General features: G+C 42.3%; 1 protein-coding gene across 1 annotated transcript; it reads right to left on the bottom strand.

Annotated features, from left to right (window-relative positions):
- Positions 1 to 1,089: 1,089 nt before the first annotated feature.
- On the bottom strand, positions 1,090 to 14,313 carry LOC115167309 (cytochrome c oxidase subunit 5A, mitochondrial). Its single transcript, XM_029721615.1, has 5 exons — positions 14,140 to 14,313; positions 6,171 to 6,287; positions 5,892 to 6,013; positions 2,338 to 2,462; positions 1,090 to 1,225 (listed from the first exon to the last, which is right to left on the bottom strand). Exons 1-4 carry the CDS (start codon positions 14,210 to 14,212, stop codon positions 2,349 to 2,351), a joined length of 426 nt encoding a protein of 141 aa, XP_029577475.1. The 5' UTR covers positions 14,213 to 14,313; the 3' UTR covers positions 1,090 to 1,225; positions 2,338 to 2,348.

The raw sequence follows: 14,313 nt of genomic DNA on the forward strand, positions 1-14,313 counted from the left end.
GATGGTAATTCATTAACATTACTGTTTCCAGACATACTTAATAGCCTTCCAAATCTTTCTAGGGTCATTCAGGTTATCAGTGGTAACAGACAAAATATTCAGACTTGGCCTTCCTGAGAAGAAAAGAACACTGGCTTCTTTTTAGGCAGTTACGAAACAAATCAGTATTATCTATGTCATTATCAAAATGTCAGATCAGTGCAATATTCAACAAAAAGGGGCCACCTAACAGAGAGTGCAAAACTACCTTTAGGCTAGCATCTATTGATGAAGGAAACTTCTTCCCGGGGGCCTTTTGTTCAGAGCCCCCGACGCTTGCTCTTAATGTTGACATATATCGCTTGCGGTAAGGTTTTGGAAATAAGGAACGTATGTTATTCATATCAGCGTGAAATAATTTTGGAAAAAAAAGGTTAAATAAACACCTTTAGGGTTAGTGTTCCCACACAGCCATATCACCATGTTACAGCACTTGTTAAGGAAGACGACCACCAGTGCTATTTAGCAATCTAGCATGTGTAACGTTAACTGGGAGGAAGCACACAGCATATGGATCTGTGCACGTCTGCTAGCTAATGTTACAGTAAGTAGTATGTTTTATTTGGAAGATTAGTTCGCTAAAATGAGAGATATGGGCCATGTCTTTTGAAAACCGGTCCATAAGCAAATGACTGACGTAACAGCCAACCGTGGGCGAAGCTAACTGCTGAACACCCTACCCAGAGAAGGGTTTGAGAGCTAGTGCAAAACCTGACAGAATAACAGGACCCCTCTGCATTGAATCAAAGTGAATGCTGACCAAACCCATTGTTGGAATTGATCCCTTTGCCCTCAACTATCTTTTATCAGTTTCAACCCAGCAGTGTTCTGGGGTGCATCAAAGTACATACTACTAGATAAGTTAAATGTTTGGGGCTGCCATATGTTCATGTAAACATAAGATTATCTGTGTGTTGTGTAAGTCAGTGGTCTGAAAAAAAGCCTATAATGGATTTAAATTAATAAAAGTGTTTTGGAAATTGAACATTTGAGACCTTTGAATGAATGGGTTACATGCCAGTAAATCAACCTTACCATTGAGACAGCAGAATCAATAGATATTTCTTTATTAAATCCATAATTCTGTACACAACAGGAGAGTGTGGATTAAATCAACATCACACAGACACCAGGACAAGGCAGAGACTTGAAGAGAAGTGGTTCATCTCGTTGGACACCAGATGACCTGAGGGGAAATGAAAAGGAAACATTTAATTAGTTATTTAAAATTAAGAGAACTGTAAAGGGCCCGAAGATGTAACATGCGTTTCCCAAAACACCATGCAGAGAGAACGTTCTCTAAGTGTGTCGTTGAGGCATGTGTCAATACTGATAGGATCGAAAGAAAGGCAGCGCTGCTCTCGGGCCAGCTTTCTCCATTGAAATCTTACCTTAAAGCTGCAGTATGTAACTTTCTGGGCGACCCAACCAAGTTCACATAGAAATGGGTTATAGATCTGTCACTCATTGAAAGCAAGTCTAAGAAGCGGTAGATCTGTTATGTGCTCTATATCTATGCTTCCCGTTCTTAAGTTTAGTTTTAGCATCTTTTGGTTTTGTACACCAGCTTCAAATTGATGAAGACTATTTTTGGTTATGGAAAAGTTATTTCAGAGCAGTACAATGATTCTCTACACAATGACTGCTTGCTTTATCAAACTGAAATTAGGCAAACTATTCGAATTTTAGCAACCAGGAAGTGGCAGAGCGATTTTCTGCACATTGCACCTTTAACATTAGAATTATTCCACAATACTGACTCTGTATCAGCTCCTAGAGATATTATCACCTACGGCTGCTAATATTGAGGCAGCTTATTCTAAATGCACTAAATAAATCTCAAATGAACATAATTGATTTAAATATTTAAATATAGGCCTATGTAGCATATACTGTAGGTAGGCTATTTGTCTTTTGATGCAGTCATCTCAGGTTTCATGTGAAGATCTTGATCCTTCGCTTGTTTAACATTTACAGAGACATTGGCAACTTTGTATTTGCATTCAACTTCGTTGTTAAGTTATCTGGGGTCATAAAGACTGATAAACATCTTGATTCTATGTATAACATGACACGGTAGGGGGGGGAAACACATTTAACGATGCACGTCGCTGTTCTACGAGTGGTCTGAGGCAGTTGGTAAATCAAATATTTAAGTGCAACTTTAATACAAATGTTGGGACACAACTCTGAGATTTAATGATGCCCCTACAAAAGGTTGTAACGATGAACTTAGCCTTAAGATGCTTTTGAGAAACCGGGCCCAGAGCATTTGTTTTTCAATGTGTAAGCACTCACCCAGAGGATGTCTATAATATGTCCATGCCCAGATCCTCAGGTGTGGAGATACCCAGCTCAATCAGAGTGGGCTGCAGTTCTTGAATCAGGTATGGGTAGATATCTTTGTAGGGACCAGATTTGTCCTGTTACAAAGAGGACGATAAAGTTCACCATAGGGAATATTACAAAAAAAGGCATACAGGTTGATAACTGTACCATTCTAGAAGTTTCCTAAATTACAAGTATATTATGTGAATAAATTCAAAGGAAATTAAATCCAACATATTTTACATGTTAAATGCCTTTTCACAAGAAAGTGACATACAGAACAAAAATATAAACGCAACATGTAAAGTGTTGGTTCCATGAGCTGAAATAAGATACCAGAAATGTTCCATATGCACAAAAAACACATTTTTCTCAAATGTTTACATCCCTGTTAGTGAGCATCTTTTTATTTAACTAGGCAAGTCAGTTAAGAACAAATTCTTATTTTCAATGACAGCCTAGGAACAGTGGGTTAACTGCCTTCAGGGGCAGAACGACATATTTTTACCTTGTCAGCTCAGGGATTCAATCTTGCAACCTTTCAGTTACTAGTCCAAAACTCTAACCACTAGGCTACTTGCCGCCCCAGCATTGCTGGTTTGCCAAGATAATCCATCCACCTTACAGGTGTGGCATATAAAGAAGCTGATTAAACAGCAGGATCATTACACAGGTGCACCTTGTGCTGGGGACAAAAGGCCACTCAAATGTGCAGTTTTGTCACAACACAATGCCACAGATGTCTCAAGTTGAGGGAGCGTGCAATTGGCATACTGAAAACAAGAATGTCAACCAGAGCTGTTGCCAGAGAATTTTGTTTGTTTCACTACCATAAGCTGCCTCCAACATCGTTTTAGAGAATTTGGCAGTACGTCCAACCGGTCTCACAACCACATGTAACCACACCAGCCCAGGACCTCCACATCTGGCTTCTTCACCTGCGGGATTGTCTGAGACCAGCCACCCGAACTGCTGATGAAACTGAGGAGCATTTTTGTCTGTAATAAAGCCCCTTTGTGGGGAAAAACTGTCTGATTGGCTGGGCCTATGCCCTCCCAGGCCCACCTATGCTGTGCCCCTGCCCAGTCATGTGAATCCATAGATTAGGGCCTAATTCATTTTAATTGACTGATTTCCTTATATGAACTGTAACTCATTGAAATTGTTGCATGTTGCATTTTTTTATTCAGTATAGCATAAAAATAGATTATGCTGTGAACCTTCCGGCTAGTCAAATAAATTAAAAAGTCAGCTACGTTGAAAGTCAGCTACGTTGACACCTACTAATTAAGGAGTTTGACTGTTATTTTTGTACAGCTAGGTGTCTCATGTGAGGATTAAAGTCTGCTTCCACCAATATAAGAAATAGCCCAAACCCTAAAAGTCAATAGTACGGTTCCCCTGAAATAAGCAGTGTTTTTCAAAGCTACTGGAATGTTAAATGTACTTTATTAGTGGATTTGTCTGAATGGAAGTCATTTAAACCATTTATGCTCAGTAATCTGTAAAATTTTCAAATTTAACCATCTGGAACAAAAACACCTGAATATGATAAACATGTAGAATGTCTCACCCATGTGGAAGCTAGGTGAATTGCAATAGACCCATCCACTTGTGAGCCAGGCCCACCCAATCAGAATGAGTTTTCCCCCACAAGAGATTTATTACAGACAGAAAAACTCCTACATTTCTGGGATTTTATTTCAGCTCATGAAACATGGGACAAACGCTTTACATGTTGCGTTTATATTTTTGTTCAGTATATTATGGCCATTTTCTGAAATTACAATGCAAAAATTCTACATATAGGTCCTTTAACCAAATGGCAGAAATTGAAGTTATTTTCCCACTTAGACATGATATAAAAGCAGTGAGTATATCCACACTTGGGTTGTTCTGTCCTTGTCCATTAATGCTCTGTATGTCAGGTTTCATGTTGTGTGGACCCTGTGAAATGTAGCTGCTGCTTTCACAACAGCTAATGGGGATCCTAATACAGTGCAGTCGGAAAGTATTCGGACACCTTGACTTTTTCCACAGTTACATTACAGCCTTATTCTAAAATGGATGAGTTGTCCCCCCCCCTCCTCAATCTACACACAATACCCCATAATGACAAAGCAAAAACAGGTTTACACATTTTTATATTGAGATTGATATCAATCAATCAAAAAATAATTTACATATGTATTCAGACCCTTTGCTCAGTACTTTGTTGAAGCACCTTTGACAGCAATTACAGCCTCGAGTCTTCTTGGGTATGAGGCTACAAGCTTGGCACACCTGTATTTGGGAAGTTTCTCACATTCTTCTCTGCAGATCCTCTCATGCTCTGTCAGGTTGGATGGGGAGCGTTGCTGCACAGCTATTTTCAGGTTTCTCCAGAGATCTTCGATCGGGTTCAAGTCCGGGCTCTGGCTGGGCCACTCAAGGAGATTCAGAGACTTGTCCCAAAGCCACTCCTGCATTGTCTTGGCTGTGTGCTTACGGTCTCGAGCGCTCTGGAGCAGGAGTTCAAGGTTCTGTACTTTGTGCCGTTCATTTTTCCCTTGATCCTGACTAGTCTCCCAGTCCCTACCACTGAAAAACATCCCCACAGCATGGTGTTGCCACCACCATGCTTCACTGTAGGGATGGTGCCAGGTTTCCTCCAGATGAACTCTTTGGCCTGAATGCCAGGCGTCACAATCTTGGTTTCATCAGACCAGAAAATCTTGTTTCTCATGGTCTGAGAGTCCTTTTAGGTGCCTTTTGGCAAACTCATAGCGGGCTGTCATATGCCTTTTTACTGAGTGGCGGCTTCCGTCTGGCCACTCTACCATAAAGGCCTGATTGGTGGAGTGCTGCAGAGATGGTTGTCCTTCTGGAAGGTTCTCCCATCTCCACAGAGGAACTCTGTCAGTGACCATCGGGTTCTTAGTCACCTCCCTGACCAAGGCCCTTCTCCCCCGATTGCTGTTTGGCCGGGCGGCCAGTCTTGGTGGTTCCAAACTTCTATTTAATATTGATTGAGGCCACTGTGTTCTTGGGGACCTTCAATGCTGCAGACATTTTTTGGTACCCTTCCCTAGATCTGTGCCTCAACACAATCCTGTCTCGGAGCTCTACGGACAATTAATTCGACCTCATGTCTAGGACCTTATATAGACCGGTGAGTGTGCCTTTCCAAATCATGTCCAATCAATAGAATTTACCACAGGTGGACTTCAATGAAGTTGTAGAAACATCTCAAGGATGCTCAATGGAAACAGGATGCACCTTGAGCTCAATTTCAAGTCTCATAGCAAAGGGTCTGAATAATTATGTAAATAAGGTATGTTTATTTTTAATACCTGTTTTCACTTTGTCATTGTGTGTAGATTGAGGGGGGCAAATAATTTAATCCATTTTAGAATAAGGCTATCGTAACAATGTGGAAAATGTCAAGGGGTCTGAACACTTTCTGACTGCACTTATAAAATATATACGTTTATTTTATTGAGATGACTTCACTAGGAGTTGGTAGGGCAAGCTGTGTAGCTTACCTTGACTGCCTCGAGGATGCGGATAGCACTGGCCAAGTCATTCAACCTTCGGCAAGCACGAAGAGCTGAGTCGAGGATTTTGGGTTCAGGTACCAGGTCGTAGCCAATTAGTGTGTTCATGCCTATGGGATGTGGAATGGGATTCAAGCATACTACGTTATACATTTTTCAAATTTGACAGATTTTTATTTAAACTGTCTATCCGTTAGACTCAAACTCAAAAATTACTGTAGACCTTCGGCAAAAGTGCAGACTTATTTTCAATATTCTTTAGATCACCTTTCTTCAGCTCCCAGGCATCAATGTCTGGCTTGCTGAAATAAGTGACCCAACGGGCATCGAACTCCTCATCTGTCTCCACCTTGGCATGGGAGTAGCACCGGGAGGCCAAAGGAGCTGCAACATAGAAAACAAACATTTTAGATCATATAGAGGTCAAGGCCTATTCATAGATGCTTGACTGAAAAAAAAAATATTACACACACACACTTCAATTCTCATGAAAAAGCAGGTGCGCCATAACCTACACCTGCTGTCAGACATGTCATCTCACTACCAGCTGATTTCAAATGTGATTTTTGCAGCCCAGGATGTTGCTTTGAGGACTTCGCCTGTGCGCTCCACTAAGATTTATTCTAGGGGAAACTGACCTGTAAACATTACATGCATAATTGCAATATCAAATGAAATTGTATGTCACATGTGCCGAACACCTTACAGTGAAATGCTTACTTACAAGCCCTAACCAACAATGCAGTTTAAAAAAATGTATTAACTTAAAAAAAGAAAGAAATAAAAGTAACAATTAAAGAGCAGCAGTAAAATAACAATAGTGAGGCTATATACAAGGGGTACCAGTACAGAGTCAATGTGCGGGGGCACTGGTTAGTCGAGGTAATATGTACATGTAGGTAGAGTTATTAAAGTGACTATGCATAGATGAGAGTAGCAGCAGTATAAAGGGGGGGGGGGGGGAGATGCAAGTAATCTGGGTAGCCATTTGATTAGATGTTCAGGAGTCTTATGACTTGGGGGTAGAAGCTGTTTAGAAGCCTCTCTAGACTTGGTTCCCCGGTACCGCTTGCCATGCGGTAGCAGAGAGAACAGACTATGACTAGGGTGGCTGGAGTCTGACAGTTTATAGGGCCATCCTCTGACACTGCCTGGGATAGAGGTCCTGGATGGCAGAAAGCTTGGCCCCAGTGGGCCGTACGCACTAGCCTCTGTAGTGCCTTGCGGTCGGAGACCGAGCAGTTGCCAAACCAGACAGTGAGGCAACCAGTCAGGATGCTCTCGATGGTGCAGCTGTAGAACGTTTTGAGGATCTGAGGACCAATGCCAAATCTTTTCAGTCTCCCGAGTGGGAATAGGTTTGGTCGTGCCCTCTTCACGACTGTCTTGGTGTGCTTGGACCATGTTAGTTTGTTGGTGATGTGGACACCAAGGAACTTGAAGCTCTAAACCTGCTCCACTACAGCCCCGTCGATGAGAATGGGGGCGCACTTGGTACTCTTTTTCCTTTAGTCCACAATCATCTCCTTTGTCTTGATCACGGTGAGGGAGAGGTTGTTGTCCTGGCACCACACGGTCAGGTTTCTGACCTCCTCCCTATAGGCTGTCTCATCGTTGTGTCATCGGCAAACTTAATGATGGTGTTGGAGTCATGCCTGGCAGTAAAGTCATGAGTGAACAGGGAGTACAGGAGGGGACTGAGCACGCACCCCTGATGGGCCCCCGTGTTGAGGATCAGTGTGGCGGCTGTTTTGTTACCTAACCTTACCACCTGGGTGCGGCCCGTCAGGAAGTCCAGGATCCAGTTACAGAGGGAGGTGTTTAGTCCCAGGGTCCTTACCTTATTGATGAGCTTTGAGGGCACTATGGTGTTGAATGCTGAGTTGTAGTCAATGAATAGTATTCTCACATAGGTGTTCCTTTTGTCCAGATGGGAAAGGGAAGTGTGGAGTGCAATAGAGATGGCATCATCTGTGGATCTGTTAGGGCAGTATGCAAATTGGAGTGGGTCTAGGGTTTCTGGGATAATGGTGTTGTGAGCCATGACCAGCCTTTCAAAGCACTTCATGGCTACAGACGTGAGTGCTACGGGACGGTAGTCACTTAGGCAGGTTACCTTAGTGTTCTTGGGCACAGGGACTATGGTGGTCTGCTTGAAACATGTTGGTATTACAGACTCAGACAGGGAGAGGTTGAAAATGTCAGTGAAGACACTTGCCAGTTGGTCAGCGCATGCTCAGAACACACGTGCTAGTAATCCGTCTGGCCTTGTGAATGTTGACCTGTTTTAAAGATCTTACTCACGTTGGCTGCGGAGACTAGTAACCGAAAGGTTGCATAATCGAATCCCCGAGCTGACAAGGTAAAAAAAAGTTGTTCTGCCCCTGAACAAGGCAGTTAACAACACTGTTCCTAAGCGTCATTAAAAATAAGAATTTGTTCTTAACTGACTTGCCTAGTTAAATAAATTGAAAAAATAAAAAGAGCGTGATCACAATCATCCGGAACAGCTGATGCTCTCATGCATGTTTCAGTGTTACTTGCATCGAAGCGAGCATAGAAGTAATTTAGCCTGTCTAGTAGGCTCGTGTCACCGGGCAGCTCTCTGCAATATCCCGACTTGGCAGGGAAGGAATGTCTATTTACAGCAATCCGGCTAACTGGGTCAGAGGTCAATGCCAAGACACTTAATATATTTTGACAGCCCAAATCTAGCCATAACTGAGTGTAAACAGATCAAGAGCAGTGTAGGACATGAGCAGTGTAGGACATGACCATACACTGGTTTGACTGCAAGGTCTAGAGTTTCTGCGAATTGTTGTGCACCAGTGTTGCCAACTTAGCGACTTTGTCGCTATATTTAGCGAGTATTCAGATCCCTCTAGCGACACATTCTAAAACAATTTACAAAAAACATTGACTAGCGACAAATCTAGCAACTTTTTCCTGGTGTTATTGGAGACTGAGGTGAAAGCACGTATCGTTCTTACTCTTCTCAAAGAGCAGCGGATGCTGCCGTGGGCCCCACCCCCGTCCAAAAACACTCACAGGCGGCCCAGTCCTCGTGCAGAAGTCCCTCCCAGCCGCAGTCAGAGCAGGAGATGTTCACCCCTCCGCGTCCAGACTGCAAATGAATCACGCATGCGGGAAGCCGCCGCTGGCTGATCCCGCCCTGGCTTACATTCAGGGCAGGATGTAAATGTAAAATGTTCTTTGTCTAAAATAAATCACTGCACAAAAATAAATCACTGCATTTGACTCACACAGCCTCAGTCACTTACCTTGTCCACTGTGTGTGTGCCTCTCTGTGACATAAGCTAAACATCTAGCTGGCTAGCTCATCATGTCTCAGTCTAAACTGTACACTCAAAAATACAGAAAGGAGTGGGAATCAAACCCTGAATTCAAAGGCTGGTTGAAGCCATTTATTGGAGATGATACACGGGCATACTGCCTGTATTGTAAGGCTGATTTCTACACCAAACTTAGTGATGTAAAAAAAACAAAAAAAACACATGACAACTCAAAAACATACTCAAAAGGCAAAGCCTTATAACAGTTCCACCCAAAAGAGGCTGCCATTTATGGTTAAAATGTACTCTGCAAAAAAGGCTGAGGCCACCATGGCATTAGCTATCGCTGAACACTGTTCCATGCTGGCATGTGATCACATTGGAGAAGCATGTAGAGCTGCTTTCTCAGACTCCACTGCTGCTACCCACTTCAAAATGCACAGGACAAAGTGCACAGTAATGATTAATGGTGTTCTAGTGCCATACTTTCTGAAAAAGTTGGTCGCAGATGTGGGTGACCAGCGTTTCAGCCTCCTCCTCGATGAGTCCACGGATGTAAGTGTTTCTAAGTACCTGGGGGTTGTGATAAGGTACTTTAGTGACACCAAGCAGACAATTCTATCAACATTTCTGGGGCTTGTTGAGTTGGAGGGAGGAGATGACAAATCTATAGCACGTGCTGTTGTGGCTTTCCTCGAGAAGTGTTGTCTTAAAAAAGAGAAACTCCTGGGGATAGGGACTGACAATGCCTCTTATGACGGGGATTAACAATGGGGTCCATAAAGTGCTGTGTGTGCCACTCTCTGCAGCTTGCTGTAAGTCATGCTTCCAATGACACCATCCCCCGTAGTGTGGAGTACTCGGTACGAGAGACTTATAACTGATTTTCAGTGTCTCCAAAGCGCAGGGAGGCTACAAGGCCATATATGAGACCATCAACTGTGGGGAGAAACCTTTACAGATAACCAAGGTGTGTGCCACACGTTGGCTCTCCATTGAACCTGTGGTTTCACGCATTTTGGACCAGTGGGAGGAGCTTAGGCTGCATTTCGCAGTCACCAAGTCCAGTGAACACTGCTACATGGCTGAGGTTTTATACTCCATGTACAGTGATCCTCAAAACATATTGTATATGGCTTTTTTGAAGTCAGTGCTGGGTGAGGTACAGTTTGCCATCAAGGCTTTTGAGGGAGAGCAAGTAGATCCTCTTAAGCTACTTGACAGCTTGGTTAGCCTGATCAAGTCTGTGAGCAGCAGGGTGCAGAATCCACTGGCAAATGTTGATGTACTCAAAGGGCCAATAGATGGATACGTCAGTCTAGAGGTCGACCGATTAATCGGAATGGCCGATTAATTGGGGACGATTTCAAGTTTTTATAACAATCGGTATTTTTGGATAGCAATTAGCCTTTTTTTTTTTTACACCTTTATTTAACTAGGCAAGTCAGATTAAAAACACATTCTTATTTTCAATAAGGAACGGGGGTTAACTGCCTTGTTCAGGGACAGAACAGATTTTTACCTTGTCACCTCGGGGATTCGTTTTTGCAACCTTCCGGTTACTAGTCCAACGCTCTAACCACCTGCCTTACATTGCACTCCACGAGGAGCCTGCGTGGCAGGCTGACTACCTGTTACGCGAAGGCAGCAAGAAGCCAAGGTAAGTTGCTAGCTAGCATTAAACATATCTTATAAAAAACTATCAATCTTAACATAATCACTAGTTAAACTAGTAATATCATCAACCATGTGTAGTTATCTAACGTGTCCTACGTTGCATATAATCGATGCGGTGCCTGTTAATTTCTCCTCGAATCACAGCCTACTTCGACAAACGGGTGATGATTTAACGAGCGCATTTGTGAAAAAAGCACTGTCGTTGCACCAACATACCTAACCACAAACATCAATGCCTTTCTTTAAAATCAATACACAAGTATATATTTTTAAACCTGCATATTTAGTTAATATTGCCTGCTAACATGAATTTCTTATAACTAGGGAAGTGACGTTGTGTCACTTCTCTTGCGTTCCGTGCAAGCAGTCAGGGTATATACAGCAGTTTGGGCCGCCTGGCTCATTGCGAACTGTGTGAAGTCCATTTATTCCTAACAAAGGCCGTAATTAATTTGCCAAAATTGTACATAATTATGACATAACATTGAAGGTTGTGCAATGTAACAGGAATATTTATACTTAGGGATGCCACTCGTTAGATAAAATACGGAACGGTTCCGTATTTCACTGAAATAATAAACGTTACGTTTTCGAAATGATCGTTTCCAGATTCGACCATATTAATGACCAAAGGCTCATATTTCTGTGTGTTATTATGTTACAATTAAGTCTATGATTTGATAGAGCAGTCTGACTGAGCGATGGTAGGCAGCAGCAGGCTCATAAGCATTCATTCAAACAGCACCTTCATGCGTTTGCCAGCAGCTCTTTGCAATTCTTCAAGCATTGCGCTGTTTATGACTTCAACCCCCGAGATTAGGCTGGTGTAACGATGTGAAATGGCTAGCTAGTTAGCGGGGTGCGCGCTAATAGCGTTTCAAACATAATTCGCTCTGAGACTTGAAGTAGTTGTTCCCCTTGCTCTACATGGGTAACGCTGCTTCGAGGGTGGCTGTTGTCGATGTGTTCCTGGTTCGAGCCCAGGTAGGAGCGAGGAGAGGGACGGAAGCTATACTGTTACACTGGCAATACTAAAGTGCCTATAAGAACATCCAAATTCAAAGGTATATGAAATACAAATCGTATAGAGAGAAATAGTCCTATAATAACTACAACCTAAAACTTCTTACCTGGAAATATTGAAGACTCATGTTAAAAGGAACCACCAGCTTTCATATGTTCTCATGTTCTGAGCAAGGAACTGAAACGTTAGCTTTTTTACATGGCACATATTGCACTTTTACTTTCTTCTCCAACACTTTGTTTTTGCATTATTTAAACTAAATTGAACATGTTTCATTATTTTTTTGAGGCCAAATTGATAGTATTTATGTATTATATTAAGTTAAAATAAGTGTTAATTCAGTATTGTTGTAATTGTCATTATTACAAATAAATAAAAATAAAAAATTGGCATCATCTTTTTTGGTCCTCCAATAATCGGTATCGGCGTTGAAAAATCATAATCGGTCGACCTCTACATCAGTCCCAAACCGTACCTTGGTTACCTTTTTGAGTCAAAGGCAGCTGAGCTCCACCTTGCGCCTGAGGATGAAAACAATGCCCGAAAGCGATGTGTAGCCTTTACCATCTCCCTCACTAATGAGTTGAGGGTGAGACTGCCGGACAACGTCGAAGCATTGCAGTACATGTCAGATTTCAATGTGGAGGAAACTCTAAAGCACAATAAGAGCCCTGGAGAAATAGAAAAAAATAGCCAAGCTTTTTGGCTACTCCCCTGCAGAGATAGACAAGATTGTCCAGCAATGGCGTGCCATCCATCTTAGTAAATGGAATGAGACAAAAAAAACACACTGGGCTTCTGGAGTGAGATTTGGAAGTTCAGGGATGCAGCTGATATCAACCCGTTTCAAGAACTTGCCATGGCCGCTGTGTCTGTGTTGTCCTTGCCACACTCGAATGCTGAAGTCAAGAGAGTATTCAGCCAGATGAGTGTGGTAAAAAGCAAACTTAGAAATCCATCCTGTACATTCAATATGGGCTGAGGCTGTCTGGTGAGGCTTGCTATGAGCACCAGCTGCCTGATAATGTTTTGCAGCTTTTTGGCACATCAGCTGCTTACTCATTTAAGTCAGCTCCCTCAGTTGCTGAACCTGCCATAGAGAGCCTTGACCAAAATGACGATGACCCACTCTTTCTGTGAGCCAGCACAGCCTGTGTGTGTGTGTGGGGGGGGTCTGAAAAAAATAAATAACAAATTAACCTGAATTAGGGCCAGACTAGTTACCATAATTTTCTCACATTGCCATTGACAGTTTTTTCTATTGTCTCTTTTTGGTCCATTTAGATTGTATACAATTTTTTTTTTTTTTTAAATGTTATGGTTAAAAATGTTCATGTTTTACTGTGACTTGTTGTAGGCTCCTAAGTGGTCCATAAGGTTAAAAACCAAACCAAATTAAGAAAACTAAAAAAAAATGTTTTTATAAAAAACGAAGTAACTCCGCCAGTGTCTCTTTTGGGTCACTTGCCGGTCCCAAGCCCGGATAAAGGAGGAGGGTTGGAATTGTGACAAAAAACAAAACAAGAAATCGACAGATGAAAGTTCATTTGTAGTTAGTTCTAAACATATTTAGGATGTTTTTTACTCACTTTTTTGTCTCTCCCACATTATTCCTCTCTCCTACAGGGTCCATCACAATTACATGCACATGGCCAATTATGCAAATTATGTGACGTCATTTGGCGACTTCTAGGACAGCCAATAGCTACTTTCCTTACTGAGGAGTTGGCAACACTGCTGTGACTCCCTCGAAAAACCGAAGCATGGGTCATCACAAGGACACATGCTAAAGTTTACTAGCTGTCTGATGGTTCTATACATTGACACTGGATATGGCATCAATTTAAGAACGTGAAAACTCTACACTATTTATGGGCACCAAGAAATATTACTTTAGATCAAATGATAATCAATGTCACCCTGACGCAAACGATAGTCCCATTGACTTGGCATTAGCTAACTAGCTAGCTAATGCCATCTAGTCTAATCAGCGGTGTATGATCACAATACATTTGTGACTTCATATACTTAACGCAATGCTTTGAATTTGCCTAAAAGTGCAAACTATATATATATCATGTCGAGTTTGAAGACTACCGTAACGTTACATACCATTTACGATTAACGTTAGCCAGCTAGCTTGGTGGCTACTTGCTATGGACAACTGGCAAGCAAGCTAACACGAAAGGCAAACCGTTTAATTAATAAATAGACAATTAATAGGCTTTGCCGTCAGTCTTACCCGAGTAACATGGTCGTGTCCGCGTTAAACTCCGTACCCCAGAGGTTGAAAGTCGAACAACAGCTCTGAACATATTGCCGACCGGTGACAATCAGTGGCTAACGGTGTCGTATGCTAAGGAACCGATTCAGAGGGACATCGAAAAGGAAGCTATTGCGTCTGCGCAAAACCGCA

Source organism: Salmo trutta, chromosome 29 (genome assembly GCF_901001165.1).
Source record: "Salmo trutta chromosome 29, fSalTru1.1, whole genome shotgun sequence".
NCBI lineage: Eukaryota > Metazoa > Chordata > Actinopteri > Salmoniformes > Salmonidae > Salmo > Salmo trutta.

What these genes read in the sequence shown, in the direction of transcription:
- LOC115167309 (XM_029721615.1), bottom strand. Translation starts at nt 14,212, where the DNA reads ATGTTCAGAGCTGTTGTTCGACTTTCAACCTCTGGGGTACGGAGTTTA. An exon ending in TGCCTGGGAGCTGAAGAAAG is followed by an intron (nt 6,014 to 6,170) that starts GTGATCTAAAGA and finishes CACATCCCATAG; the next exon opens with GCATGAACACACTAATTGGC. An exon ending in GCATCCTCGAGGCAGTCAAG is followed by an intron (nt 2,463 to 5,891) that starts GTAAGCTACACA and finishes TCTTTGTAACAG; the next exon opens with GACAAATCTGGTCCCTACAA.